Genomic DNA, 27,658 nt, shown 5'->3' with positions numbered 1-27,658 from the left:
TTCCATTATGTAAAAGGACAGCTTTAAGGCTGACCTTTGACGCGTCGATAAATAACCTCCATTCTTCTGGAACGTAAGGAATTCCTAGCTCCGCCATCAACCCATTTATATCCGTACATACGCACACATTATCTTGCATTGAGAAATAGCTTGAAAATTGAACATACCTTTTCCTGTACACTGATATGTTCGTTTCTGCATCCAATAAGTTCCACTGCTGGAGCCTTGATCCCAGAAGTTCCGCCTCTTGTTTTGTCAGGTGCAAATCACGGACTAGGTCATTAAGTTCACATTGCCGGATGAAATGTGGCTCGCGAACACAGTCAGGGATGAACGTTGGATCCTTGGATGTACATGTTGATGTCGATGGTTCATCAAGGTCATGATCATCATCAGAGTCTTTTGGCCATATCTCTTCCCAGTTGGTAGGGGGCTCGGGAAGTGGAAGTTCTTTTGCAGTCTGTTACATTTGATAACAAATATTGATAACCATTTCATGAACAAAACGAAAAAACTTGGAGAATTGAATATATATGTATTAAGATATACATATACTGTACGTTTAAAAAAATATACGTTGGAAGTACATTCTATTTTTATACACGTTTCTAATTTACAGAGAGCAATACAAGTGTGTTGTTGAGTAATGTAAATACTCATCTTTATGTCTGTGTTTGTAGTAATAAAGCAAATCGTTTTTACCCCAACTCAGGAGATCTGAAAGCATTACTATCAGGTGCAATAAATAGTGCACACAGTATACATACAAATATATTTATTTCTCTAGAAAGAACAAAGCGATTTTTACGAAACTTTTAGGGTTTATTAAATATAAATCAAGGTATACTTAGGTATAATTTCTATGTTACTATATGTAATGGGACAGGAGCTAGGGAAATAAAATATCTGAAAAAGGGAAATTTTTGAGGGAATTTCCAGAAAATCCCTCTGTTACGGAAAAACTGTACGTGATGGAGAGAAACCGAGTGCATATTCGAATTCAGCGCAAAAAGTTCCTTTAAGATCAGGTGATTTTTCTCATGTAACAAACAAAAAGTTTAAATTTGTTAACTAGTGTATAGTCGACGTGTTAAAATCTGTCTGTATCTTGGGTTTGGTCGATTGTAGTCGCCAAAGGTTTTCTGTGTAATTTCTGTTGTTTATCGAAAACAATAGAACACAAACAAAAATGAACGGGACAACTTTGGCGACTACTCTCGACAAAGCCAAGATACGGACAAACAAATTTTAACACGTCGACTCTAGTCGACATTCGCATGTTAAGGAAATTTGGTTCTGTCGACAAAAGTCGACTTCCTCTGTGAAAGGGTTAAAGACTTATTATAGAAACTAAATATAGGTAAAATTCAATTGAAGTGGGTCAATTCAGGTTAATCTACATTTTGAATGTATCATTTTTACTAGTTATTGCTTCTGTATATGGTTGGATGAAAATAATGAATCTACCTGGGTATATTTAAACTCGTTTCCTTCTTTGGGTAGTTATCGTCTTGAAGTGATGACTAGACGTATCTCTAAAACGTATTTTATCACATGGAAACTGAAATTTCTACATACAAGTGCTCTCTCAAATAACTAGGTAACCGTTGCAACCACATAACGTGGTCATCTATGTACGCTTGTTTTTAAAAAAGTCTGAAGAAATGTAATTATCTTACCTATCTATACAAGAACTCTGAAATGCAATTCAGTTAAAGAACTTTATTGCATCGAAATCGTTGACAGTTTTGTCTTGAAAATAGCCCTGATGCATATGTTCAAACCCTTAAGCTGAGCCTGACGTCTTTATTATTGATCCCTATGAACTGAAACTCGTCTGTGCCTCCTGTACTAATGTACAGTACTAGTGCAGATGTGATTCATGTTTCTTTGTCAGATAGATACATTTATCTATCGTAGGAATGCCCAATTACACCTAGACAATTAGTGTGCTTTCCAACTAATCTTAAATCTAACATTTTAGCAGATATCGCAAAAATAACAATAATTAAAAGATAAAAACTAAATTTCTACGACTATGATTAATGAATACTGTATCAATATTACTGCGTAATTTGAAAGAAAAGAAATGATACACAATGTATTTTATTTTACCAAACAGAACAACAGTGGAGCTTATTAAAAAAAGGCTGTACCATTAAGCCACCGCAACTTCTGTTGAATTTACTATATCTTTATAATATAGTATAGTATAGGTAATTTACACTATCAGATTGGACAATGTACTTGATTAAAAGTGCGTACTGTATTTTTCATGTTTTTTCGTAATGCAATTGTGAATATGAGCCATTGCAGGTTTAATGTTGAGAGTTACAGACAATCGGCAACATCATATCCCTTTTTAAGCGTTAAAATTGAGGAGAATACTTCAATAATTTTGAAAGTATGTACTCCCATGCGCAAAAAATATTGCGCGTATACTGTAACTCACAATTTTTCGCAATAATTCCATTTTCCATATGTTTATTGGTAAAATTCAGTTATTAGTACGTGGAGATAATAGAAAGCAATCCATCTAAGGAGATATTTCCAAAAAATATAATAAAATAATAAAAATATAAGCAAAAAACAAAATTATGTTCGGTTTTGTGTATACTGGCAACAATGTTTTCGAGGGAATTTTTGGAGTAGCACAGCACGATTGCAGAGGGAATAACAAGATTGGTAGGAGAAGAGCTGAATCAAGGAACTGGAAATTGGAGTAAAATATTGCATTTATTGGCTTAAATCTAGGGTGTAAATTGTCTGCCAAATATAAATTAGCTTCTGTAATCAAGATGTTATACGGAAATATATAAACAAAGAGAAAAACTGTTGTCTTAAGTTTGGAAGTGACATGCTCTATAGCCATGAGCATTTATTTCTTAAGAAAAAGATAGGCAACAAAAGAAAATCTGTGTGGTCAAGTGGGTAGAGTGACGGACTAGTAATTCTTATACTGTTTTGACACCAGATCGAATCCCATCCGGTCCTGTTCAATTTTTTTTCTTTACAAAACATTGTAGAAAGTGTATAATTTTTATGTTAATAAGAAACGAAATAATATAATAATGAAATAACTTTTTGTTTTTCTGATGACGTATTTATTCAGAATTAGCTTACTATTTATTACTAATAGCGAATGTTATTAGTTTATGGTATGGTATGCTTAACCGTTCCCTCTCCGTTTTTACACAGCTTCAACTCACTGCGAGTGTCTGTGAGTCAGGAACAGGAAAAAACAAAACAAGAGCAACCTGCAGCTTTACACACAGCGTGAGGAACACAGACACAGCGATAGCTCGTTGTCATGAAGAAAAAAAACTGTTCTAGTGTTTCTGTGTGTGTGTTTCTTTTTAAAGTATTGACTCTCTCTCTCTCTCTCCTTTTGTTTCATATCCACAAGTGCAACAAATGCAAGTCTGTGTGAAAAAAATCAAGAGTGTTTTCTTTAAACAAAACTAAATTTTACAGCTCTCTTTGTGAGGAACGCGAATGCTTCCAAAAGATGCCATGAATATTAACTATAATCGTACCGAATTATACAGTAGCATGAAAAACTGATAAAATGATGTAACATGCATAAGCTTTTTTTTTCTAGAGTAACCACACATTAAACATTACAAATTAAATTTTTGGGATTACAAATTATCACATTACGTGTCGGTGTAGGCCTATTCGTTTTCACATTCGAGCGACGAAAGAAGAAAGTGTGGTGATAGTTATAAAAACCGAATACCAGATTTCAATAAATTCAAGTTACATGGCTCCTACATATCGAAAAAAATGATTTTTCGATGTCTGTCCATCTATTTGTCTCTCGGTTCGTCACGCTTTTACACGCACTCAAATAGAGGCCATACTGTTCAACGTATCTGCACCGAATTCTAGACATAACGTTTTAATAACATAATATCTTTCGAATTTTATGTCCTTCGACACCTAAAAGCAAGAATAATTTACTGAAGGATTAAAATTTAAAATAATTCAATTTTCTCAAATAAAAAAAGCTGTGACGATTTTATTTACTTTTGATAAATATATATTTTATTAACAAATCTCCACCACATATGAATAATTTTTCTGAAAAAATATATATGGTGTAATTTACTGTATGGTATGCGTTCTTTTTGCACAATTTTCTCAACCACATTTCATAAATAAACTTATCATTAATTACCTAATAATATGACAACTCGTTCGAAGGAGTAGCTTAATCTTAGGGTGAGCTTTCCCCCGATGGTTTTCCCATTAACGCCTCAGGCAATTTTGTTCATATTTCGTAAAGAAATATTTCATTAATAAACTAACATAGAGCATAAATAGTTTATTCCGATAACATACAGAAGAAGTGGTTTTCTCAAGGGTTGATTTTTTGGGACAATTGTCTCAGTAATAACTGAGACAAATTTGTTCTAATTTCAGTAAAAATATTTTCTGTAATAATCTTACAATATGGTACAACTCGCTTGTTCCGAAAAGAAAAATCCAAAAGAGATAGTTTACTTTGACAGTGAAATTTTTCCCGTCGATTTGCTTAAAAATTACTCGATATACTGTCAAAATTACGATAGAAGAGTTTACCTTTGGGGGTAAGCTTTTCCCGATGACCTTCCTGAAAACAATTCAGGATACGTTTGTTGTTCATATTTTATAAATACGTGTTACATAAATAAGCTAGCTATATGGTATAATTCCCTCATCCGGAAAATCTAGAAATGGTATATTACTTTTGACAGTAAGTTTTACCCTGCGATTTTCTCAAGAACGACTCAGGCGATTGTGTTCGTATTTCATAAATAAATGTTTTATGAAAACACTAACAATATAGCATAGCTCGTTTGTACTGAAAAGATGCACAAGGGATAATTTATTCTTGGGGGTGACTTTTTGCATAATTTTCTCAGAAATTACTCAGACGCTTTTGCTTATAGTTCACATACAATTATATCCTTTATAATTCTAATATATGGATCAAGTTATTTCTAACGGAAATATGACCAATGGGTACTTTACTTTTGGGCCTGAAGTTTCTTCTAGCAAAGTTTTCCAAAACATTATTTTATTCGCAATTTCCCAAATAAATGTTTCAATAACAGTTGCAGCCTAACATAAGTCAGTGTAAAAAATTCGAGCGAGAAAGTACAGTGCGTTTACTCCGTACCCTTTCTTAAATATATTTTTAAATGTTACACCTAATCACAATTTTCCGAACAAAATCGAAACTTCTTTTTAAATGTGCTTGTTGTGGTCAAATGGTTCAAGTGCATTGGTTCTGGATTAGATTTCCAGTGAGAGCTAGTGTATCTTCATCCAAGAGATGTGACACGTCGGTGCAAAGAAGAAAGTGTTTAAATAAGCCTAACCAAGCTAATCAACAAAAGAAATAATACAATGTTACGAAATTATCGTAGAAACGTTGTTAATATTAGGTAGGTTCGACTGGAATGTCCAAACAATTGTCAATTCCAAAGGTCTTTGTTTTCGTCCGGCGGGAGCTCATGTGGTTCGGATTTCACGTTAATCAGTAGGTCCACGTCTCATATAGCCTCGCTGCTGAAAGGGACGATAAACTCAAAATCACATCACACATCTTTGTTTTCGCCTTTGTTTTAGCTCATAAATGTCTTTGTTCATAAGCTCCTTAGTGGTTAGCGTACGCGCCTTTGGCGTGGAAGACCCGGCTTCGATTCCCGGCGAGAGCTCACGTGGTTCGGAGTCCACGTTAATCAGTAGGCCGACGTCTCATATAGCTTCGTTGCTGAACAAGACGTTATACTCAAACTCAATGTCTTTGTTCATAAATGTCTTTGTGTATGGTTTTGCATATACGTGGCATGGACATTAAATTTTGATTTCTACGCCATATGTATCTAATTACATACACACCTATAAAACGAACACAACAAACTTGGAATATCTACATTGTTTGCGTATGGAAAATAATCACGCTCTACTATACAGGATAGCCGTGTGTATGGAATTCCATACACATGGCAATCAACGTATTAAAAAATGTATAATAATAAGAATTATTATTATTATTATTATTATTATTATTATTATTATTATTAATAATAATAAACAAAAAACGATAAGATCACTTACATAATTTATAAATATAAGTTAACATTTAATAAGCATATAACTGCAATGGAATTAAGTTGTTTCTCTCCCTGAACGCTACAGCCCTTATTGTTCTAAGGCGTAGAAAAGAACTTGTGGCACTCACGATTTGGGGCGGTGTGTGGTCACAACTTGGTATCCCTTTGTTGTTAGTCCTAGCTTTCTAGACGGATGCAGTTATTACCGGTAGAATATACAAGCAAATAGACTTTTGTATTACTATTAAAGTAAATAATTACACTCATTCCTTCAATGTGATACTTGTGGTTGCTTAACCCTATACAGACAGCTGATCCATGGAAAAAGCGTTAATAATAATAATAATAATAATAATAATAATAATAATAATAATAATAATAATAATAATAATAATAATAATAATAATAATAATAATAAATAACAGGAACTCGACAAATATTCTTGCAAATAATAGGAAAAAGTTTGCGTCACACTGTTCACTTTGCTGGACACACCAGTGTGGCGCGTTATACCGATTGTTGCACACTGGAATATAGGGTATGTTTTTTTTTATTTTTTTCCAACTATTCCAACTGCTTCAATTGAAATGGATATATAATAATAAGAGAATGAATTTAGTCTTCTTACCCTTCAATTTAGAAATAAGGTTCGCGAGAATTTCACAAAAGAATAATATACTCAGAATTGTATATAGTAGTTTGTTTTATTCGAAATTACATACTTCCTGCAACTGTTTTTTGATTGAAATGATTTGAAATGAAATTTTTAAGTTTTACGTCCCACGATTATGCCGGATAGGCTAAAGGAGACAGTGATGATAAGAAATGAATGAAATGGTGGAATGAAAAAGTGAGATAAAACGGGAGAACCTCGAGAAAACCCACGCACACAGTGTTTGTCCAGCACAAGGTTCACTTGGAGCGAGCATAGATCGAACCAAGGACTCCATGCACCAAAGGTGAACGCTCTACCACTGAAACACTTTGGTCTCTGAAATTACTTATGGAACTACCGAGAACTATGCTGTAATATTTGAATGTGCTCCAAGTTTACAATAATTAGTTTAGTTAAATTCATTATTAACAATTAAATAATTGCATTCATTATTAACAGGTAAATGCTGCTGATGCAAAGACTTAAATCTAGCGATACCGCGAGCGTAAGTATTAAACAGAGGGATTTTAAAGAGCCCCCTGAGCTGGGGACCCTGGGCTCCATTGGCTCCGCCCTTAATCCGCTAATGCCTATAGATTATAAATTAAAGGGGACGGGACGGGTCCGTTCTAAAAATTCCGGCCCATGCAGACCTCTAGCTCCTCTGTATATGCTATCTGAAAATATAGTAGAGTTTCGCTTATCCGACATAAAACACGCAGGCAGAACGCCGGATAATATGGATGTGTTAAGGAAAGGCCTATAAAAAGTCAAACTATGATATAATTTTACACATTACGCATCTAATTATCATCTTTGCAAGAAACAAATATTCAGTGCAATGCAAGAAACAAATGCATTGACTCAGTGACGTATCCAGCGTGAGGTCTTGGAAGCTGTCCCTTACCAAACCTCAAGCACTTTTTAATAAACCTACTTTTTCCCTTTTGACGTTTTTTTTATGTCAAATTACTTTGAGTCAGTGTCCAAACTATGGACAATGCGTTGTTGTTATAATTCTAACAAGTAACACTTCCCAAGTGTAACACTCCGATTTTGATAAAATTTGGCAGGTAGATACTATACATAAAATAAACAAATAAGTGCTTTTTTATTTATTTATTTATTTATTTTTGCTGAAAAACGGTTTTAGGGGGCAAAAGCCCTCACCCAAAATTTGAAAGTTGACGCTCGAAAGGCAAAAACAAGTGGACCAAAGTGAACGAAATTGTGAACAGATATTGCAGATATAAAATTAGGGAATACGTGTTTTGTATTTTCCTGGAAAAAACGGTTAGGTGGGGCACAGATCCCTCCAAACCTTTGATCATGAAATATCAAAAGTGCCAATAACAGTATGTCAGAAGTGCCTAAATTTACATGAAGAATTGGAACAAAACTTTGTGTTAGGACAATAAGCAAAAAATAAGCAAATTCGGCTTTTTTATTTCCTGCGAAAAAACGGTTTTAGAGGACAAAAGGTCCCCCCCATGAATTTTGAAATTTGACGCAAGAAAGGCAAGAAAAAATGTACCGAACTGAATGAAATTGTTCACAAATGTTGTAGAGGTAAGATGAGGAAATGCGTGCTTCGTATTTTCCTGAAAAGAGTGGACCGAGGCGTTGAGTGTCGGAAGGATTGGACCGAAGCGAATGAAATTGTCTGTAGATATTGGATATGAAAAATAAAGCCTCTCGTGTTTCACAAGTGTCTCCATCAGATTTCTTCAAATTTGGCAGATCAACAACAAGCACAAACAGTATAGCGTATTTTGTAGTATTTCACGAGGCAACTTTAACCCTTACAATGTTTTTCCGCATAAACAAAAACACGTGCCGATTAATTTCCTGTTTGCTGTTGATGTGACAAAATTGATAGGGACATCTTTAAAACACGAAAGTCCTTATTTTACATACAGTCTATACAATATCTACACACAATTTCATTTGCATCGGTCCACTCCTTCCTGCACTTTTACGGTAATATTAACTTTCTTTTGGAGGGGCTCTAGGCCCCAACACTGTTTTTTCATACAAATCAAAATGCATTTCATTTATTGTTTTGCAAATTGTCCCTATACGAAGTTTCATTGCAATTCTCCATACTCTTTAGGGACTTCTGACGTATACATACTTATTTGCAATTTTGATATTTCCTAATCAACAGCTTAGAAGGTCCGTGCCCCCCTCAATCGCTTTTTTCCAGGAAAATACGAAACATAATTACCTCAATTTACGTCTAGAATATCTGTGCACGATTTCAAAATTTTGGGTGGGGAATTCTGCCCCCTAAAACCAATTTTTCGCAGAAAATAAACCCGTATTTTTAAATTTTTTTATTTTTTATTTTTATTTTTTTTTATTTTTTATTTTTTTTATTTTTATTTTTTTTTTTTTTTTGCGTATTGTCCCTACACATGTGTCGTTCCAATTCTTCATGTCCTTTAAGCACTTCTGACATACTGTTATTAGCACTGTTGATATTTCACGATCAAAGTTTTGGAGGGGTCTGTGTCCCACCGAAACGTTTTTCTTTTTTTCAGCAAAATACGGAACCCATATTCCCTCATTTTTCGTCTACAATATCTGTGCACAATTTCATTCATTTCGGTTCACTTCTTCTTGCCTTTCGGGCGTCAACTTTCATCATTTTGGATGGGGGATTTTGTCCCCTAAAACAGGCATTCGTTTAGTTTTTGCGTATTGTCCATACACAAAGTGTCATAGGAATTCTTCGTCCTTTACACACATCAGACATATTGTTACTAGCACTTTTGATATTTCATGATCAAAGGTTTGGAGGGGTCTGCGTCCCACCTAACCGTTTTTTTTTTCAGGAAAATACAAAACACGTATTCATTCATTTTACGTCTGCCATATCTGTGCACAATTTCGTACACTTTGGTCCACTTGTTTTTGTCTTTCGGGCGTCAACTTTCAAAATTTTGGGTGAGTGCTTTTGCCCCCGTAAAACAGTTTTTCCGCAGAAAATAAAAAAAACATGTATTCGTTTATTTTATGTGTAGTATCTGTCTGTCAAATTTTATTAAAATCGGAGTGTTACACTTGGCAAGTGTTACTTGTAAGAATATACCGTAATGCCATTGATACCAGGTGGAATTAAAGAACACTTTTAAATGGGATTACAATTTCGTTTCCGCTCTGTTTATAACATTACTGTATTAGAACGATACACTCACTGCCATTTGCTATTTTTGTTATGTGATATACGTAGCAGACAGTTTTCCTTACATGTCTCTAGAAAATATTTTTTGATTTCGTGTGAGTTAGAATTAAGTTTGACCGGTTCATAAATGACAAGTAAGAAACGTTTAAGAGAAATACAGAACTGTTGCATTATTATTATTATTATTATTATTATTATTATTATTATTATTATTATTATTATTATTATTATTATTATTGATATTTTTGAAACATTAGAATTACGTGCTTACGAGGATTCGTGTCGGGCCCCCTCCGAAAAGAAAAGCTGGATATGTGCTTGCACTGAATGATAGACGTATGAGTCAAGGTAGACGAGCGTGCTAGGCGATCGAGTCCGGAGCATCAAAAACAGACTAAGACCACAACTTGCAGTTCTTCTTGCCGATTGATGCTGCTTTTTACCTGCTATGATATGTCGGATAATAATGTGAAATAAACGAAGGTCAAGACCATGGCGTATTGGTGTTTCATGCACCTAAACCTGTAAAATATTTATGCCGAAAACATCTTTCACTCACTAGCTAAATTTGAGGGTATGATCGCTCATCTTGCCTTATAAAGTATAGTCTTATAAAGAATATATATAGCATAATAAAAACCTTAAGACCAAATTCAATGATTTTCTATAGTTTTCTTTTTTAATAACGGGAAACTTGTTTATTTCATCACGATAAATCACGTTTGATACTAAGATGTCTGTTTCTGACTATATATTTAAATATATTTTTCATACTTTATTGGAGACATTTCTTTTTTCAAGAAAAGAGGATGATAAAGGAAGCTATACAACACCATAAACTGAAAGCAATCGGTATTACTAATAGTACACTAATTCTAAATAAATACGTCATCAGAGGAAACAAAAAGTTATTTCCTAATTGTATTGTTTCAGTTTTATTAACATAAAAATTATACACTTTCTACAATGTTTTGTAAAGAAAAAAAATTGAACAGGACCGGATGGGATTCGATCTGGTGTCAAAACAGTATAAGAATTACTGGTCCGTCACTCTACCCACTTGACCACACAGATTTTCTTTTGTTGCCTATCTTTTTCTTAAGAAATAAATGCTCATGGCTATAGAGCATGTCACTTCCAAACTTAAGACAACAGTTTTTCTCTTTGTTTATATATTTCCGTATAACATCTTGATTACAGAAGCTAATTTATATTTGGCAGACAATTTACACCCTAGATTTAAGCCAATAAATGCAATATTTTACTCCAATTTCCAGTTCCTTGATTCAGCTCTTCTCCTACCAATCTTGTTATTCCCTCTGCAATCGTGCTGTGCTACTCCAAAAATTCCCTCGAAAACATTGTTGCCAGTATACACAAAACTGAACATAATTTTGTTTTTTGCTTATATTTTTATTATTTTATTATATTTTTTGGAAATATATCCTTAGATGGATTGCTTTCTATTATCTCCACTTACTAATAACTAAATTTTACCAATAAAATATGGAAAATGAAATAATTGCGAAAAATCGTGAGTTACAGTATACGCGCAATTTTTTTTGCGCATGGGAGTACACCTTCCTTTAGCTTTCGGCAATTTACATTTTCTTTTTCTTCAAGGTTCGTTACATGATGGCTATCTCCGTATTCGTCTTTTTTTCTTCCAGCACGCGATGTATATCTCACTTCAAGATTTTCCTATAGTTATAAATTATATGCGGTATTAAGGAATTTTAAATAACATGGTACGACTGACAAAAATTGCCATTAGTCTTAGGGATGAGATGAAGGGCTTTATTACTGTATGATGCAACTTTATTTAACGCATTAATTGTGTTGGTGTTTAGTCTAAATCTTCAGATATCTAGGGACCATTGTTATAGTATAATGCAAAAAATTTGAAAGAATGTGATACCAAGCCAAGATATTCATATTTCAAATACACTAAACTTATGAAAATCTAATTGTAATATAATAATAAGAGAAATTGCAATACATAATCTAAGCTTTCATATTTATTTATTGCTGAAAATTATTATATAAAAATTTATTTTTTTTTCTAAAAAAAGCGAAACATCAAGTTTCTTTCCAAGTTTAAGTAAAGCTATAAGTTTTGATTAGGAATAGAATAAATGTTTAGGTAAACTTAACATTTACAATTACAGATTGCTCTGACCTTTACTGGGGCAGTTGGTGGATGTCTTCTTGGATTATTTGTCTCTGGCATGTTCTTTCCATGGATTAATTCATTAGTAAGTTAATCTTTAAACTATTAATTGAAACTTAACATCTTACTTGTTTAGCAAGACATACGACAAAATATGATATAATAAGAACTAGGGATGGCCACAAAGTTCCGGTTCCGGCGGAACCGGTTCTCGGAGATCCGGTTTTCAGAACCGGTTGTGGAACCGGTTCCGGACCTGGATCCGAAAACCCGGTTCCAGAGCCGGATCTTAGGAACCGGTTCCAGATCTGGATCTGAGAACCCGGTTCCAGAACCGGATCTTAGGAACCGGTTCCAGATCTGGATCTGAAAACCCAGTTCTTTCATCTAGCATACTGTTCACACCTTGCCAGCAGCTCGGGTTTAGCGTAGGGATGATCACATAGTTTCGGTTCCAGCGGAACCGGTTCCAGACCTGGATCCGAAGAACAGGTTCCAGACCTGGATCCGAAGAACCGGTTCTAGACCTGGATCCGAAGAACCGGTTCCAGACCTGGATCCGAAAAACCGGATCTTCTAGAACCGGATCCGTTCAGACCTGAAAACCGGTTCCACTAGGAACCGGTTCTGGCCATCTCTAATAAGAACTTATGTAGCGGCAACGTATGCTTTTAAGTTAAAATTGGAGTAAGAACATATTCCATTATTTATGCAAATATTCAAGCCTGGACATGTGATATGGTTCTATAATCCACTTCTTGTGGAAACGAGAAAGTGTTGTAGGATTAGGCTTGGTTCGAAGCTACAGAAATTATAGCCTAATTCCCCATAATAAGAGACACGATTTTATGGTGACACGCGAAAACGCGAAATGTGTAATTTTGTACGAAAACGTTGTGTACCTAAAATATACATCTTTTTACTATTTGTTAGGCCATATAACGCTCGCGATTAAACGCGAAATTCTGTCGAATTAGCGAAATTTGCAACCAAGTCTCGATATTCCACGAACTTTACACAAAAGTGACAATTTTTCAATGGTTTTACGATTAAGTCATTACCATTATTTCTTCCTTCTGCATAATTGACCTATGTAAATGCTACTAGTTCGTAATTTGTCTACCACAATGAAATATGGGACTGCTGGATCTAGCTGGTGAGATATTTAAGACATTGGCATCATTATTTCATCTTCCCTAGCTCAAACTTGCAAACACCTGATGGTAAGTTTTCTAGCAATGTGATGAAAAACCCCAGTTTTGAGAAAATTGATCACCATGATTTTTTTTGACATTTTACATTCAGTTACAAAATGAGCTCCAAACGGTATCTACTGGTGAAGTGGATAGTGTGGAAGGAGTGTTGCTGGCTATGTTAGATGAGCAATGAGAAATCGCTGGGAAGTGTCTCCAACTAATGCACATATCAGTTTCGAATGTCGATGTGAAGAGGGCTCTCTCTTCTTACAGTGACTTAGCGACAAAAAAAAAAAAAAAAAAAAAAAAAAAATTGAAACAATGCTTACGTGTTATTTGCATAAGTAAACTTGGAATAACAAAGTTAGTTTTGTCTATTAATGTTCTCTGTGTGCATGTTCTTTTTTCTTTAAATGATATTTTTATTCAATGAGGAATGTTACTTTTAGTGTTATATTTTAAAAACTCAAATATTGTTTTCCCGTCTCCTTTAGACTAACCGGCATAACCGTGGGACGTAAAACTCAAAGATTTCATTTCATTTTTCAAATATTGTTTAATATAGTTATGCATGAGCTTATGTCATGATGATTGATGAGTGGAAATTAAGGTGAAATTAAAGCTAACTAATTGTAACTACCAAGGAATATAATGTTCTTACATTGAATTTTTATTCATCGCTTTTGTCCCGCTTTATGCATATTTTTATAACGAAATTACGAATTCTTATTTACCACAAAATCGTGTCTCTACTCATAACTTCAGTTTTGATTAATGAAGTAAAGAAATCAATATTATTATATTATTTACTATTATGCATTATTATTTATTATATTATTTTGAATTTTACTTGTACGTATATTTTTTGATGAAGTATTTCTACCTTGCATTATACAAGGCTCATATATCAATCTCATTTTAAATTTAACGTTACAAAAATTAAGAATTTTAATGTTTAGTTCCTGAGTTTATGGCGAAATTTATAATAGCCGTTTGAAAAAATGTTCATCTCTGAACATAACGAAAGGATTATATAGGTAAAATTATGTGTAAAAAAAACCTACTAACGTTGCACGCATATCTGTTATCAAAATATATTCAATATCAAATGTGTATAATAATTACGTAGCTTGAGATTCTTGCTAGAAAAGAACCTAATCATATCAGTTTTGTAGTTTCTATTCGAGTTCTCGTTATATACACCTCAGATCAATTTATCTTCTTTCAAATCAAGCAGTTGAATTTATGTGAATATTGTAATAGCTTCATCTTTCCGATGTTACTTCTTTCCTGCCTAGCACGCTTAGGATGTGAAGCGTTATTACTATATACCGAATGTTGTTAATATTTAAAGATAACCTTTACTTCTACCAAATTTGGCTATAGGTGCTTAATTTTTACATCTTTGAAGGAACATCGATTTAAAATTTTAGTTTACAAATAAATGAGAGGTCTAGTATCAAAACTTACTATATCCAGTTTTTCACTTTTTGAGCAAATGAGAAAAACATGTAGCTCTGTTATAACTAGTGGTAGACACAAAAACCGGTTTTTCGGTTTCCGGTTTTTACGAAAACCGAAACCAGTTCCTGAACATTTACACAACCGGTTTCAGTTTTCTCCAAAACCGGTTCTGTTTTTTTTTACCAAATCCGGTTTCGGTTTTCTTCAAAACCGGTTTAAGTTTTTCCAAAACTGGTTTTATTTCTGACCAAAATAGTGTTTCGTTGTTCTTCGGAAGCCGATTCCGTTTCCACAGAAATAGTTTTATGTGTTTTCCCAAACAGTTTTGGGTTTTTAGTTTCGGTGAAAACCGAACCGGTTTTGGAGAAAACTGAAATCGGTTTCGGTATAAAAACGAACCGAAAACCGGCAGGAAACCGAAACAAGTTTCGGTTGGAAAAAACCTAACCGGTTTTCGGAGAAAACCGAAATGTAGGTTTTTGGATTTCGGTTTTTATAGAAAGCGGTTTCCAGCTTTTATAAAAAAAACGGTTTTGCCCATCCCTAGTTATAACAAGTGGCTTTAATTTTGTTCTTTCAACAATGAAATCTGATCATTGTTTTTCATAAAATGTTCGCACGCACAAAATCAAGATCTGAGCAATAATAATGCTTTTTTAAGGCAACATACGCAGTGAAAAGTGGATATGGTGGGTTTTGATACTAGACCTTTCAAATGACACCATATACATATTATGTCTTGACAAAAGACTGAAATTTCTGCTTTGTTGGACAAGAAGCTTTAAAATATCACTCAATCATTTTTGATATAATGTGAAAGTTACTACACACATTTATATTTTCCATTTTATTTAAAATAAACTAATTTATTCAAATAGCATGGAAAACTTTTTTTTTACATGACTTGAAAATCTTCGATCAATTTTAATAATAATTATACTACTATATACTAAACTGTATATACTAAAATAAATTACGGTATACTTTCCTGTGGTAGTCTAAAATAGAATTAAATCATTCACATTTAGCTTAGTAAAATTGAAGGATTAATCATACTGAAGTGCACCTAATTAAAATACAGATCATATATTTCTTTGAGGAAAATGACGCAATAATCTTAAAGGAAAAATTAAAGAAAGTACGAGATTTTCTCCTTACATTTCAGAAATAATCTAACAAAGTCGAATACAGCAGAACCTACTCTATTGTAAATTTTAAAAAATAATAAAAGAATACTGACTAGAATATTATTGCAAGTGTAATGGAAAAGCTTCTGAGCAATAGAATCGCATAGTACCCGAAGCCGTTTATCTAATTTCTTATTGAAAATTTTCAGGGTGCTTTATGTGGCACATTATGTAGCCTTTGCTTTGTAATGTGGATTGGAATTGGTAGCTATATTGCTATGGTTTCTGGGCAAATAAAATATCCCAAGAAACCCATTGACGTCTATGGATGTTCTGGAAACGTAACTATTCCAATAGTTACACACACAGAACAGTAAGTAGTTACTACTTCCATAATTTTATTATAACTACAAGCAGAATTAAACGAGGTTCCAGCATGCTAAATTGAAGTAAGATATTAAGAGGAAGCAATATATTGGAAAAATTTTAAGCTGAAAAAGGTTAATATTAACATATAATTCAACTACTTTCATTAAGGTGTATCCCTGTCAGTGCTGTGGCCCGAATTCTCGGTGTGGATCCACAATTTTTTCGTTCTACCATTGTTTTAATTCAGCCTCCTTAAAATAGATATGTGGGCAACCTGGAGGACGTAAAGGAGACGGTGACTACATTATCCCAATGACTGCTGAAGTCAAAAAAGAACTACCCTTCTACCTCTACACCCATGCCTTAAGTCTTTATACTATTTCAGAGTAATTTTGTTTTACAAATGCAACTACTTCTTACCGGATATGGCAACCGGGATAGATAATATACCAATCGAATTTATTAAAAATATGGGAGACAAGGGAAAGAAAGAATTGTTCCGACTATGCAATGAAATACATGAAACAGGAGAGTGGCCAAAAGACTTCCTGAAGACGGTCATGATACCGATGGCTAAGATATCGAACCCAAAGAGATGGAGGATTATAGAACTATTAGTCTCATATCTCATGCTGCTAAAAATTTTGATCCGAATACTGAACAGGAGGTTATATGGAAGAACAAATGAAAAAGTTGAGGAGGAGCAGTTCGGGTTCAGAAGAGGTACGATTGGTGAAAAATTTAAAGAAAAAGGGAAAGAGGCTTATGTTGTATTTATTGATCTAGAAAAGGCTTTTGACCGAGTGAATTGGGAATTGTTGGGAGTTCTAAAGAAGATAGGGTTGGAATGGAAAGATCGAAGACTCATAAGAAACTTATACATGAACCAACAAGTAAGTGTTAGGATAGGGGAGGAACTGATAGAGGAAAGTGCAATTGGAAGGGGAGTTCGACAAGGATGCTGCCTCTCGCCAACTCTATCTAATGTCTATCTAGAAGAGACAGTGAAAAAGAGTTTACATGATGATGACTGCATTTCAGTAGGAGGTAGAATGATTAGATGCATAAGATTTGCAGACGATATGGCGCTTGCTGCAGAATCTGAAAAGAAAATCAATAAAATGTTAGAAAACCTGAGGATGTGCTTTGAAGAATACACAGGTCTACAAAAAAAATTTTTTTTTGACAAGAACAAGTGTTACTAAGTCAAATTTTCTTGTCGTATTAAATTTAAAAATGAAATCAGAATTTCCCCATCAGACACGGTTTTCTTGTGACAGTCATTTGTTTTTTCACTTTTGCACGTGAAATGGACCATATTTTCTTAGTACATCCTTGTGTTTGTAGCTGCATTGCTCAGCTGTTTATTAACATAAGCTTATAATGTTGATGTCAGTGGAAGGAAAAAGGTCATATCATATATGGAGTTTGTTGTCATCGATTCCATACAAAGGGGGAAGGGTGTCATTAAATGGTGTAAAATGTGGAAATTGTACATTTCCATTGCTTATTTTAACAATAGATTGGCAAAGTAAAGAGAACATCTTATTTGGCCGTTTTCGTCCGTGTTGTACATTAAAGAAAACATAAATGCGACTACAGTATAAATATCACTTCTATTTACCTAAGAAGTTGTAGGCCTTGATGATTATTTTCGGCTGTATTTAGTTTCCGGGATGCCTCTCTTCAATGTCCAGCAGTAATCGGCTAGCATTTTGAAACTCCATTTGCCCTGATACCTCTTCTCCATTGTAGAAATTTGCTGGTGGAATCGCTCGCCATGTTCATCACTTACTAAAGCAAGATTTTGCGGTAAATATCTAAATGAGAGTCTAGGAAGCGAGTCCCTAAAGACATATTGCATCCCATAGCTTGGTACGAATTCACAAGATCATTCACTATTTCACAATAGTTTTGTGCTTTATGTTTTCCAAGGAAACTACGACAGATATATACGAAGGCTTTCCATTCTTTGTCTTCTAGGGGATTCAACAGTTCTGCAAACTTGTCGTCATCCAGTAATGATGTGATTTGTGGCCCAACAAATATTCCTTCTTTCAGTTTTGCGTCGCTGACTTTGGGAAATTTAGATTGCAAATGCATGAATGCAGGAGAATTTTTGTCAAGTGCTTTTACAAAATTCTTCATAAGGCCCAATTTGATATGCAGCGGTGGTAAGTACACTCGATCGGGATTCACCAATAGGGTGTGAGACACATTTTTGCTCCCAGGAGTAAGTGTCAAGTTTAGGCCCTTGATTCTTAATGTAGTACGACTTCCTATCTCTGCTGTCCCATTCACATAAGAAACAGCAAAATTTTGTGTATCCTAGTTGCAAGCCAAGAAGTAAAGCTATGACCTTTAAATCACCACAGATATTCCAGTTATATTTTGTGTACTGGAGTTTATGTAACAACAATTTTATATTCTGATATGTCTCTTTCATGTCAACTGCATGGGCCACAGGTATTAGATAACTCTTTTCATTATGCAGAAGCACCGCCTTCAAACTAATTTTCAAGGAATCTATGAACAATCGCCATTCATGTAGCTGGTGTTCATGTCCAAGAGCCTCCATAACTACACTAACATTATTAAAGAACACGATACCATCCTCTGTCGAAAAATATTATTTGAAATCACTACCGCGACTACGATACACGCATATCCTTGTTTCTTTGTGTAATACAAGTAGATTCCAACCTTTGAGCCTCGAAGCTAGAAGTTCGGCTTGTTGTTTCGACAACTGTAAATCCTGAATGAGATCTTTGAGGTCTGCTTGAGTTAGTAGGTGGGGTTCTGATTTAGAAGCCTCGAATGTAGGATCACTTCTACAATGAGTTTCTTCCTCAGTATGCACTGTCTCGGAGTCAGAGTCTTCACTTACGGTCACAAAATCTGGACACTTCGGCACAGGATACGCGTCACTATGTAATATAGGCCTCATGGCAGATGGCAAATTTGGATATGTAACGGTATGTTTAGTTTTTTTTTTTTTTTTTTTAGTAATTCCTTTTGTTTGTTAAACAAAAGTAGCATTCACTGGTATGGTCTTTTTGTTCCCTCCAGATCATGGGAATTACAAAAGGCATATGATGTGTGCCCTTTTTCCATCATGTGAGAAGCCGCACAGATGTCACACAACATATATTTGGAGCTCATGGTTTATCAAAATCACCCGCTTTGCAGCCAAAGTAAATCTCGTACCACTTTTTTACAAGTGGCGTAAAATTTCGCCTTTAAGATTTAAACGTTAGCTCACCACAAATGTAGCAGAAATTGTCCGGATGATTCAAACACTTTCTTGGCATTATGCAAGTTCTTTGTAACAACACAAGTAATGAAACAAAGAACACTCCACTTACACAGAAAGAAAATCTGAGAGGCTCACTACACTATCACGAATGTCTTTCTGCTAAAACAGGTCTGATCTTGATCGACATTCACAGTGTTATGAAGCCTACAAAAACTTTTGCTCCATTATTTTCCACTTTTCTATTGCACAACAAAGAAACTTTCGGAAACTCGAATACCCATATACCAAGTAGATCTCATAAGCTATGTAAGTTTATAACTTTATTGACCGTCGTTGAAGTGCGGCAAGAGGAATTGAGCAATTGAAAAAAAAAATACAATTTCCACAATATTTACCTAAATTAAATTACCTCCCACCCCCACCCCACCCCCATGACATTGATGACACAAATCTTGCACTAGATGAAAGTTTTATTCTTTCCCAGTAATGTGCCACTTAAATTATCCTTCTACATTAATTAACCACTGCGCAATGCCGATTCAAACATATGAATGTTTCATGAAAATATGTTTCATTTCGTATATAGGAGTGAAAAAAACAAGTGAATGTCATAACAAAACTGTGCCTAAGGGAAACATTTTGATTTCATTTTTGAATTCAGGAGAATAAACTGCTTCAGAATCAGCAATCACTTCTTTTGTGAAAAAAAAATCATGTTGACCAGTGGGATAAGATAAATGTTAGGAAGACAAAAGCCATTGTGATTGGAAGGAAGAGGTCTATGCCAAATATAAAAGTGGGAGGGGAAAAAATAGAACAAATGAGTAGTTCTCCATACCTGAGTAGTATTCTTAGTAATGACATGAAGTGCGAGCGTGAAATAAAAGCAAGGATAGGAATGGCGAAATAAGCTTTTAGGAGGAAGAAAAGTCTGTTTTGTGGGACCTTGAATAAAGAGTTGAAAAAAAGACAAATAAAATACTTCGTAAGGAGTGTTGTACTGTATGGGGCGGAAACGTGGACATTACGTAAAAGTAATGAAAAACGACTGGAAGCCTTCGAAATGTGGCTTATGCAGTGACATTTTGACGTGTGATAGTGACATACTGAAGAGTTCGATTAACATGTTTCCTGCAGTAGTTAGGCCTTTAGTATGACACTAATCATATGTCAGAGCGACTCTACATAAGGCGGTATAAGGCTTGGTAGTGAAGATAAAATGATATTTATCTACTTGATAAAAGGATGGTGTAAGTTTTTTTCTTATTTTGAAGATTGTATAACGTGGAAACTCAAGTCCAATAATAATAATAATAATAATAGAGGAACTGTACCAAACCCGGGCCCGGGTCCATAAAGCGGGCCCCCTCAATTGCTGCTCCGGGTATTGGCGTATAATGCTAGAAATAAGCTGAATTGTAGTTTACAGTTACTGTTGCATGCAGCGCTAGTTCCTGTGTTGATCAGTTAATCCTTTGTTCTGCAATCAACATCTGACGAGTTTTCATACAGTGGAAAGTTTTGAAGCTCCGACGAGCAAGCATTGTTTTCCATAGTTAGTAAATAGGTAAGTGAGCCAACTATTTATTAATTTAATCTTAATGGTAAGAGGTATGTTCGATGTAATTAGCTAGTAATTTAGACGTAGGAGTGACAAATTATATGCAGCGAAAGTAAAAACATGTATGGTCGTAAAGTGGGCCCCCTTGTCAATCCTAAAGCGAGCCCCTACTATGTTGTTCAAAAGTAAAAAATATGTTTCGTACCAAATTCTCATAATTCGTGCAATTTATTTACAATTTTCAAGAGGACCAAAATGGCCAAAATAAAGCCGAAACTAATAACACAATATCGTGGCGAGGGCATGGTAGTGTCAAGTCATTATCAAGATCCTATGATCCAGGAAAGTAAAAGACACAGCTGAAGGTGAAAGGAAAAGCCAAGGAAGATGATTCTGATTGTGGCTCAATCTCTGATATAAGGAAGCATCAACAATATTCTCAACTTTAAACGTTCCACCTGGGAAAACATCGTCCACGGATGACGATGCCACATGCATGTCCTGCACTGAAAATTTTTCGAGTAATACGAGAATTGAACTCTGGGTCCATTGTATCATGTGCTCTTAGTGGGCCCATGGAGACTGTGAGGAGACTGACAAAGTCAATTATATTTGTGACTTTTGCCAGCAGAAATCTTAACTTCATGAAACATTTCATTTATCACGTTTAATTTGGAAGTTTCGGTTCTGAAGTTTGAGGATTTTTTTTTAGATGCCGAATAAGGAGGTTGGAGAAAGAAAGAGGTTTAGATTTATTTCTACCAGTAGAATATTGGATATTTCAGTTTTGAAAGTTTCAGTCTTCAAGTTTAGTCTATATGAAAGATTGTTCTGGAGTTTAAAAAAGAAAAAAAAAGACATTTTGATTTGCTATTTCCGTCAGTAAAATGTGGAATATTTAAGTTTAGATATTTTCAGCTTATAAGTTTAATCTATTTGAAAGGTTGTGCTGGAGTTAAGAAAAAGACTTTCATATTGCATTTTGGCCACTAGAATGTGGAATATTTAAGTTTTAAGTTCAATTTTAATGTGTTCTTTACTTTTCGAAATTTGTTTCAATTTCTTCCAATAAAGTCTTTTAAACATTCATATTTCATTTTATTTCAATCCCCAGTGTTTACGATGTTGTTTTTATCTTAAATACGTAACTCATTTAAAGTAATACAGGTTTTCGCTTTGGGTAATTCATCTAAATTTAGAGGGGCCCGGTTTTGGAACAGTTTTTTCGAATGCCGAAAATGCAGTCCATATGAAAATCCATTTTTTCTCAACCCATTTTTTCCTTGATTGCGATGGGAAGAAACAAGCAAAGCAATTACATATCATATTATTCTCAGCCTGGATAGCATTTTTTTCTGATCGATATTTTCTTAGATATATGGAAAAAACAAAATGGGGCCCAGTTTTGGTACGGTTCCTCTAATAATAATAATAATAATAATAATAATAATATAATTACAGGTGTTATAAGGGTTAGTGGTAGCCCAAGCCAGTATGCGCCACTGCTGCAAGAGTACTCTCTTAATACAAGTATATTATATTAGGCCTACATTAACTTCCTACCCAACTCGAAGTGCTTCAATTTCCTCACTGCTCAGAGGTTAATGCAACATATACTAGAGTACATTAAAATTATGTACGTAAGATTGTATAAGATAGTATAAACCAAATGACCATCGTATTTTGTCTTTCTCTTTGCAAGATGACAGTCTTTTCTCGACATTTTCGAGATGTACTATTGACTCTTCATTTAGTTCATGACAATTCAAAGCCAGTTTTCCATCTTGTCAATAGTTTGTGATAAGACAAAGCAGATTTTAAAAAAGAGCTTCAGAGACAATAATCCAGTCATCAAACTGCTTGTAGTTTTAAAATACAAGATCGCTATCAGAAGTGATGTTTACGAACAGAAATACTTCACACAAAACTGGTATCTAAGCAATAATATACGTCTACGTGAAAAGTCGATATTTTACGTTTATATGTAAACAACGCATAAATTATGTAAACTAAGCAATCTATGTAGACAACACGTTGTCTATAAATATAATATGTCGCTTTACGTATGGGCAGCTTGAATGCCAAGTGACTTTAGTCTAAAAAAAATGGAAAAATGGACGAATACCTTTACATGAGTATCTAAAAAAAATGGAAAAATGGACGAATACCTTTACATCAGTATCTTTCTTAAACGATTTTTGTAAGCAATAATATATTAGATCATAAACTACATAATTGTGTTTTGGTTGCTAACGTAACAGAAATATGAATATTTCATTAAGTATTAAAATGTCTCTCTTGGAAAGTATCGAACTTGGACTTAGGCTGCTAGGTGTCCAACCAACCTATATATAAGCACTGTATACGTATACACACTTTTTATATGTAGTAATGCAAGACATTGTTCCATTTCCCTATGTTTATTCTCTCAAAGCATTGGGTTACAATACAAAACAAATCTGCTTGTTGAAATATATATTATAAAATGAAATAGTTTCTATAAGTAGAAGAGTAGATTTTGTGCAATAAACTATAATATGTATGTGTAAATTTGCTTAAGTCACGAACTAGATATAGAATGAATATTTATTATATAGTGGTTTTAATATGTTCTTTGATTAGTAAACCGAATAATCTATAGTTCATATTATCTACAAAGTCTACACACAAAAAGAAATTGTACGCTATGTACAGCTTCCAGTACAGAACATGCATAAAAGTAAAATTATAAGTAACCTAACATCACTGCTCGTCAGATGTCAAAATCATGTGACTTCCGGTATTCGGATTATTTTCCTTAGGACTAGAATTGTTTCGTAAGTTAATTGGTTTCCTTCACGCCTTTAGTTTGGAATCTTTAAACGAGAGTGGAAATACTAATTTCTAATTGAAGGCGTTGCAATTTCATAACTTTGTGTACATATTGATGCTCCTCTAAATTTCTAATTCTCTTTATGTCTTGACTTATGTCAATTAAAATAAATAATTATATTTAATTTTTTAATTGGTGAAGCTTGTAAATTGACATTTCATTATTTTCTTTGTGTTATTTCGAGATACTTAATGTACAGTGCTACATGCCTATTTATGGTATTTATTTCATTTTCTGCATCTTTTTCGTTTCAGGCATGAAATATTTCTTTTGTACAAAATATCTTTCGTGCTTTATGCACCGATTGGTTGTGTTCTTGTCTTGTTGTTTGGATTTATAATAAGTTTAATAACTGGTCTGCAAAATCCAAAAGCTTTGGATCAAAATCTTTTGTCACCAGTAGTTAAGTGGATTTTGAAGCATTTACCTGTAAGGATACAAAGGAGCTTAAAATGTGATTTCAATGAAACTAAGGTAAGGCTTCACATTATGCACACATGTATTACGTACGATAAAGTTATGTTCACTTGAGTAGTTCAAGTCATAGTAAACAATTTCTACTTTTACGAAAATTGACACAAGGTTCAACGAAACTGATATTATGCTTGAAAAAGTCTCCAAAAATCTATATACTCTTTAACAAACAAAAACACCTGTTAATACTAAATTCATTCATATATATCACACTATATACAAAAGTTACCCTTAACGCCTACAGTTAAGGGAGGTGTTCAAAAGTGGCTGACGTTATCAGCAGGACACATATTGCAACGTCGCAATGTCACTCAAAATAACATAAGGAGATTGATGCACATACTGTTTTAATTTCTTCTCAGAGGTTCTTCAGCTGATTCTTTGCGTTTTGTAACATTGTTTAGCGTTATGCATAGTTAAAAGTATAAATATATTGAATCAGTTGAACAATGTGCGAACTCAATTGCGCTATTTCGGCCTATTTTGGACCTTGCAAATTCTCACATAGGTAGGTCACTTTGATTCACTGATTTAACGTTGCGTGTTCATTTTAGTAATGTAAGTGGCTACATGTATTAAGAAGAAACTACACTGTACACGGGTACTACCATTCAATAGAAAGAAAAACAACATAGATATAATATGTTAAAGAAATTATTAACTTTCTTCCAACTCTCCAAAACCTATGTACTCGAATAAAAGACCTCATGTCAAGCTGGTATTCTGGTCCACTCTTCCACACTTAACATAAGAAGCGACATTTCAACTTAAACCTAAATAAACAAAAGGTAAAATATCAAACAAAATCTCAACAACTGTATTTCTAAACTTATAGTTTCATAAAAATTCATTCAAAAACAAAGAAGTTACAAAAATTTTAAATAGAATGACTTAAACACCCTTAGAACTCGTATATCATTCTACTCAAGAAAGTGATTTCCTATCAGAAGATAGCAATACTGGCAATACTGACCAAAATTGACATTAACGCAAACATCTCGAGCACAACAAGATTACCAATAACGATTTTCCAAACTTTCCACTCAGAATAACATAATACTTAAACGAAAGAAGAGATCGGAAAATTCATTTCCAAATGCATACAAAAGTGTTATTTACACAATTTGCTAAGCAAATGATTATGCTAGAAATAAATGCTTAGTTACTTCTCCATTTGCCTCCAATCTTAATTACTGTTGATATGATAGAGACACAACTACAAACCAATATTATATGAAGGCTGTCTTCAGCTAAATCATTTCATGTGATTGTAGTGGTGTGTTTCATGGTTGCTACTACATTAAAACCTTTGCATAAGATGCACCGTTGGAACAAGATTGTAGCCAAATGAAAATTATCCGATAGAGGCAGATTGTAGAAATTTAGATTACTTACAGTTTACTCGGCTATTCTATAGAGTAAATGCATGTTATAAATATAAATATAATAGACTAATATCAAAATGCTAAAGTCAGCGTTCGAATTACTGGGGATGATGGGATCTCACCTGTAATAAATCAAAATTATCACTGGGGATGTGTACGGGCACAAACTATACTCTAAGTGTAGTACGAATTATTCCTGTAAAATCCGTTAATTTGTATTCTGATTATACTAAAAGTATATTAATAAAATCATGCAACATCATTATTAGATACTAAAACGTAGATAGAACTAACCAATTGTAAAGGTTACGGAAGGGATTTTATGTTTATTGCACTGCATCGTAGATTTATTTTTATATTCCAGAGAATATTTTCTGTACTAAATATAAACTATATGATTAAATTTAATTCTGTCTGTTGTGAAATAATCATTAAAACATTGAGAGAAAGGGAATGCTGTCCATGACCATACCTGGGTGTCTGTAAGAGGGACGATTCTACTCTGTAATAATACATATATTTTTGACAAAAAAATTTGTTCGTATTATAGAGATGTCCGATATTGAGAATTACCCGTTACCGGAGTTTTTACCATACTATTATATTTTAGGGCAAAGTAAATTTATTAAAAGTGTCAATACTTCATTTGTCATAATATTCCATGAAACGAAAAACTGACTTAAATTTCTTAGTTCGGTTTAAGATTAAACTATTACCAAATAATTAAATAAATTTTCTACTTTTTAATACAGGTATTTACCAAACCTAATGATTCGACAGAAATGAAATTACTGGGATATGATTATGAACAGAAAGACTATCCAGAAAAATCTTTGAACGCCACACAGAAGGTTGAAGAGGTCGAATAAAAGAATCAAAAGTAATGGGTATTATGGTGTAACTTGTCAATAAATAGTTCATAATTGGTGCTTTTTGATTTTCTAAAAAAAAAACAACTTCCACTCATGCGAATAGTAAAGGTGTCTACGCTTGCATAAATTTCAACTTTGTCTTTTATATTAAGTTGATGGCACTACATCTAAGGATCTATTTTTAAACATATCCGTCAATGGGACCACAAGAAAAATGAATATATATTTAAAAATAGTTCAATCGGATTCCGCGCCCTTAAATTAGTTCAGAGAACACAATTAGAAATTCATGTAGGCGTGGACGCTTTTGAAAGTAGCATGCGTGGTACTTTGTTATACATAGACTTACTGATATTATTTGTGTTAAAACACTAAAGACTAAAAAATATAAAGATACTAAAACCTATGTGATTAAAATATTATGTTATAAACAAATGTAGTGCACACTTAGATTATGCTAAAATCGTAGGGTCTAGATTTTTTGTTGTTTAATGGCACTGCAAAACCACCTTTGTAAGCATACTAAAATAAATGTTGGGTGTTCTTAAGAAATCGCACTGGTATGATGTTTTTTTCTGTTGGACACCGAATGAGAATATCAACTCATATTAAATATGAAGAGATTCAAATCTGACTATAAAGTTAAATGTAAAAGTAAACAGACATGTTAGATGACCATAATATAAAGATGTGATCTGTGACAATTACCATGTGTGGAGGATACAAGTCCTCATAGTATATAGCTTTCTCACAGATTTGTCATTCAGGACAACACACTGAATAGATAACATCTTCTGTAGGTGGGAGAAGCAATTTCTCAGGGTTCTAAGGGACGGCAGGGAAGATTAGGGTAACAGAATGGAATGTTATAAATGTGATACGATAGAATTCTTAATGGCCTTGTCGGAACGACTTTCAATTTTGCTCCATTCGATTCCATTCCTAACTTATGTTCAATCTCCAGAA

General features: G+C 33.8%; 1 protein-coding gene across 1 annotated transcript in view; it reads left to right on the top strand.

Annotated features, from left to right (window-relative positions):
- LOC145675083 (sodium-coupled monocarboxylate transporter 2-like) overlaps positions 1–27,207 on the top strand; it is an 80,770-nt gene extending 53,563 nt beyond the window's left edge. The window contains exons 9-12 of the mRNA XM_081745452.1: positions 12,115–12,201; positions 16,113–16,276; positions 24,216–24,435; positions 26,573–27,207. Of these exons, the coding sequence (XP_081601578.1) occupies positions 12,115–12,201; positions 16,113–16,276; positions 24,216–24,435; positions 26,573–26,689 (588 nt within the window). The 3' untranslated portion in view covers positions 26,690–27,207. The remainder of the gene's footprint in view (positions 1–12,114; positions 12,202–16,112; positions 16,277–24,215; positions 24,436–26,572) is intronic.
- Positions 27,208–27,658: the final 451 nt, after the last annotated feature.

Source organism: Thermobia domestica, chromosome 18 (genome assembly GCF_964235325.1).
Source record: "Thermobia domestica chromosome 18, izTheDome1.hap1.1, whole genome shotgun sequence".
NCBI lineage: Eukaryota > Metazoa > Arthropoda > Insecta > Zygentoma > Lepismatidae > Thermobia > Thermobia domestica.
Note: the sequence above shows the minus strand (reverse complement) of the source record. Positions and strands in the feature narration are given on the sequence as shown.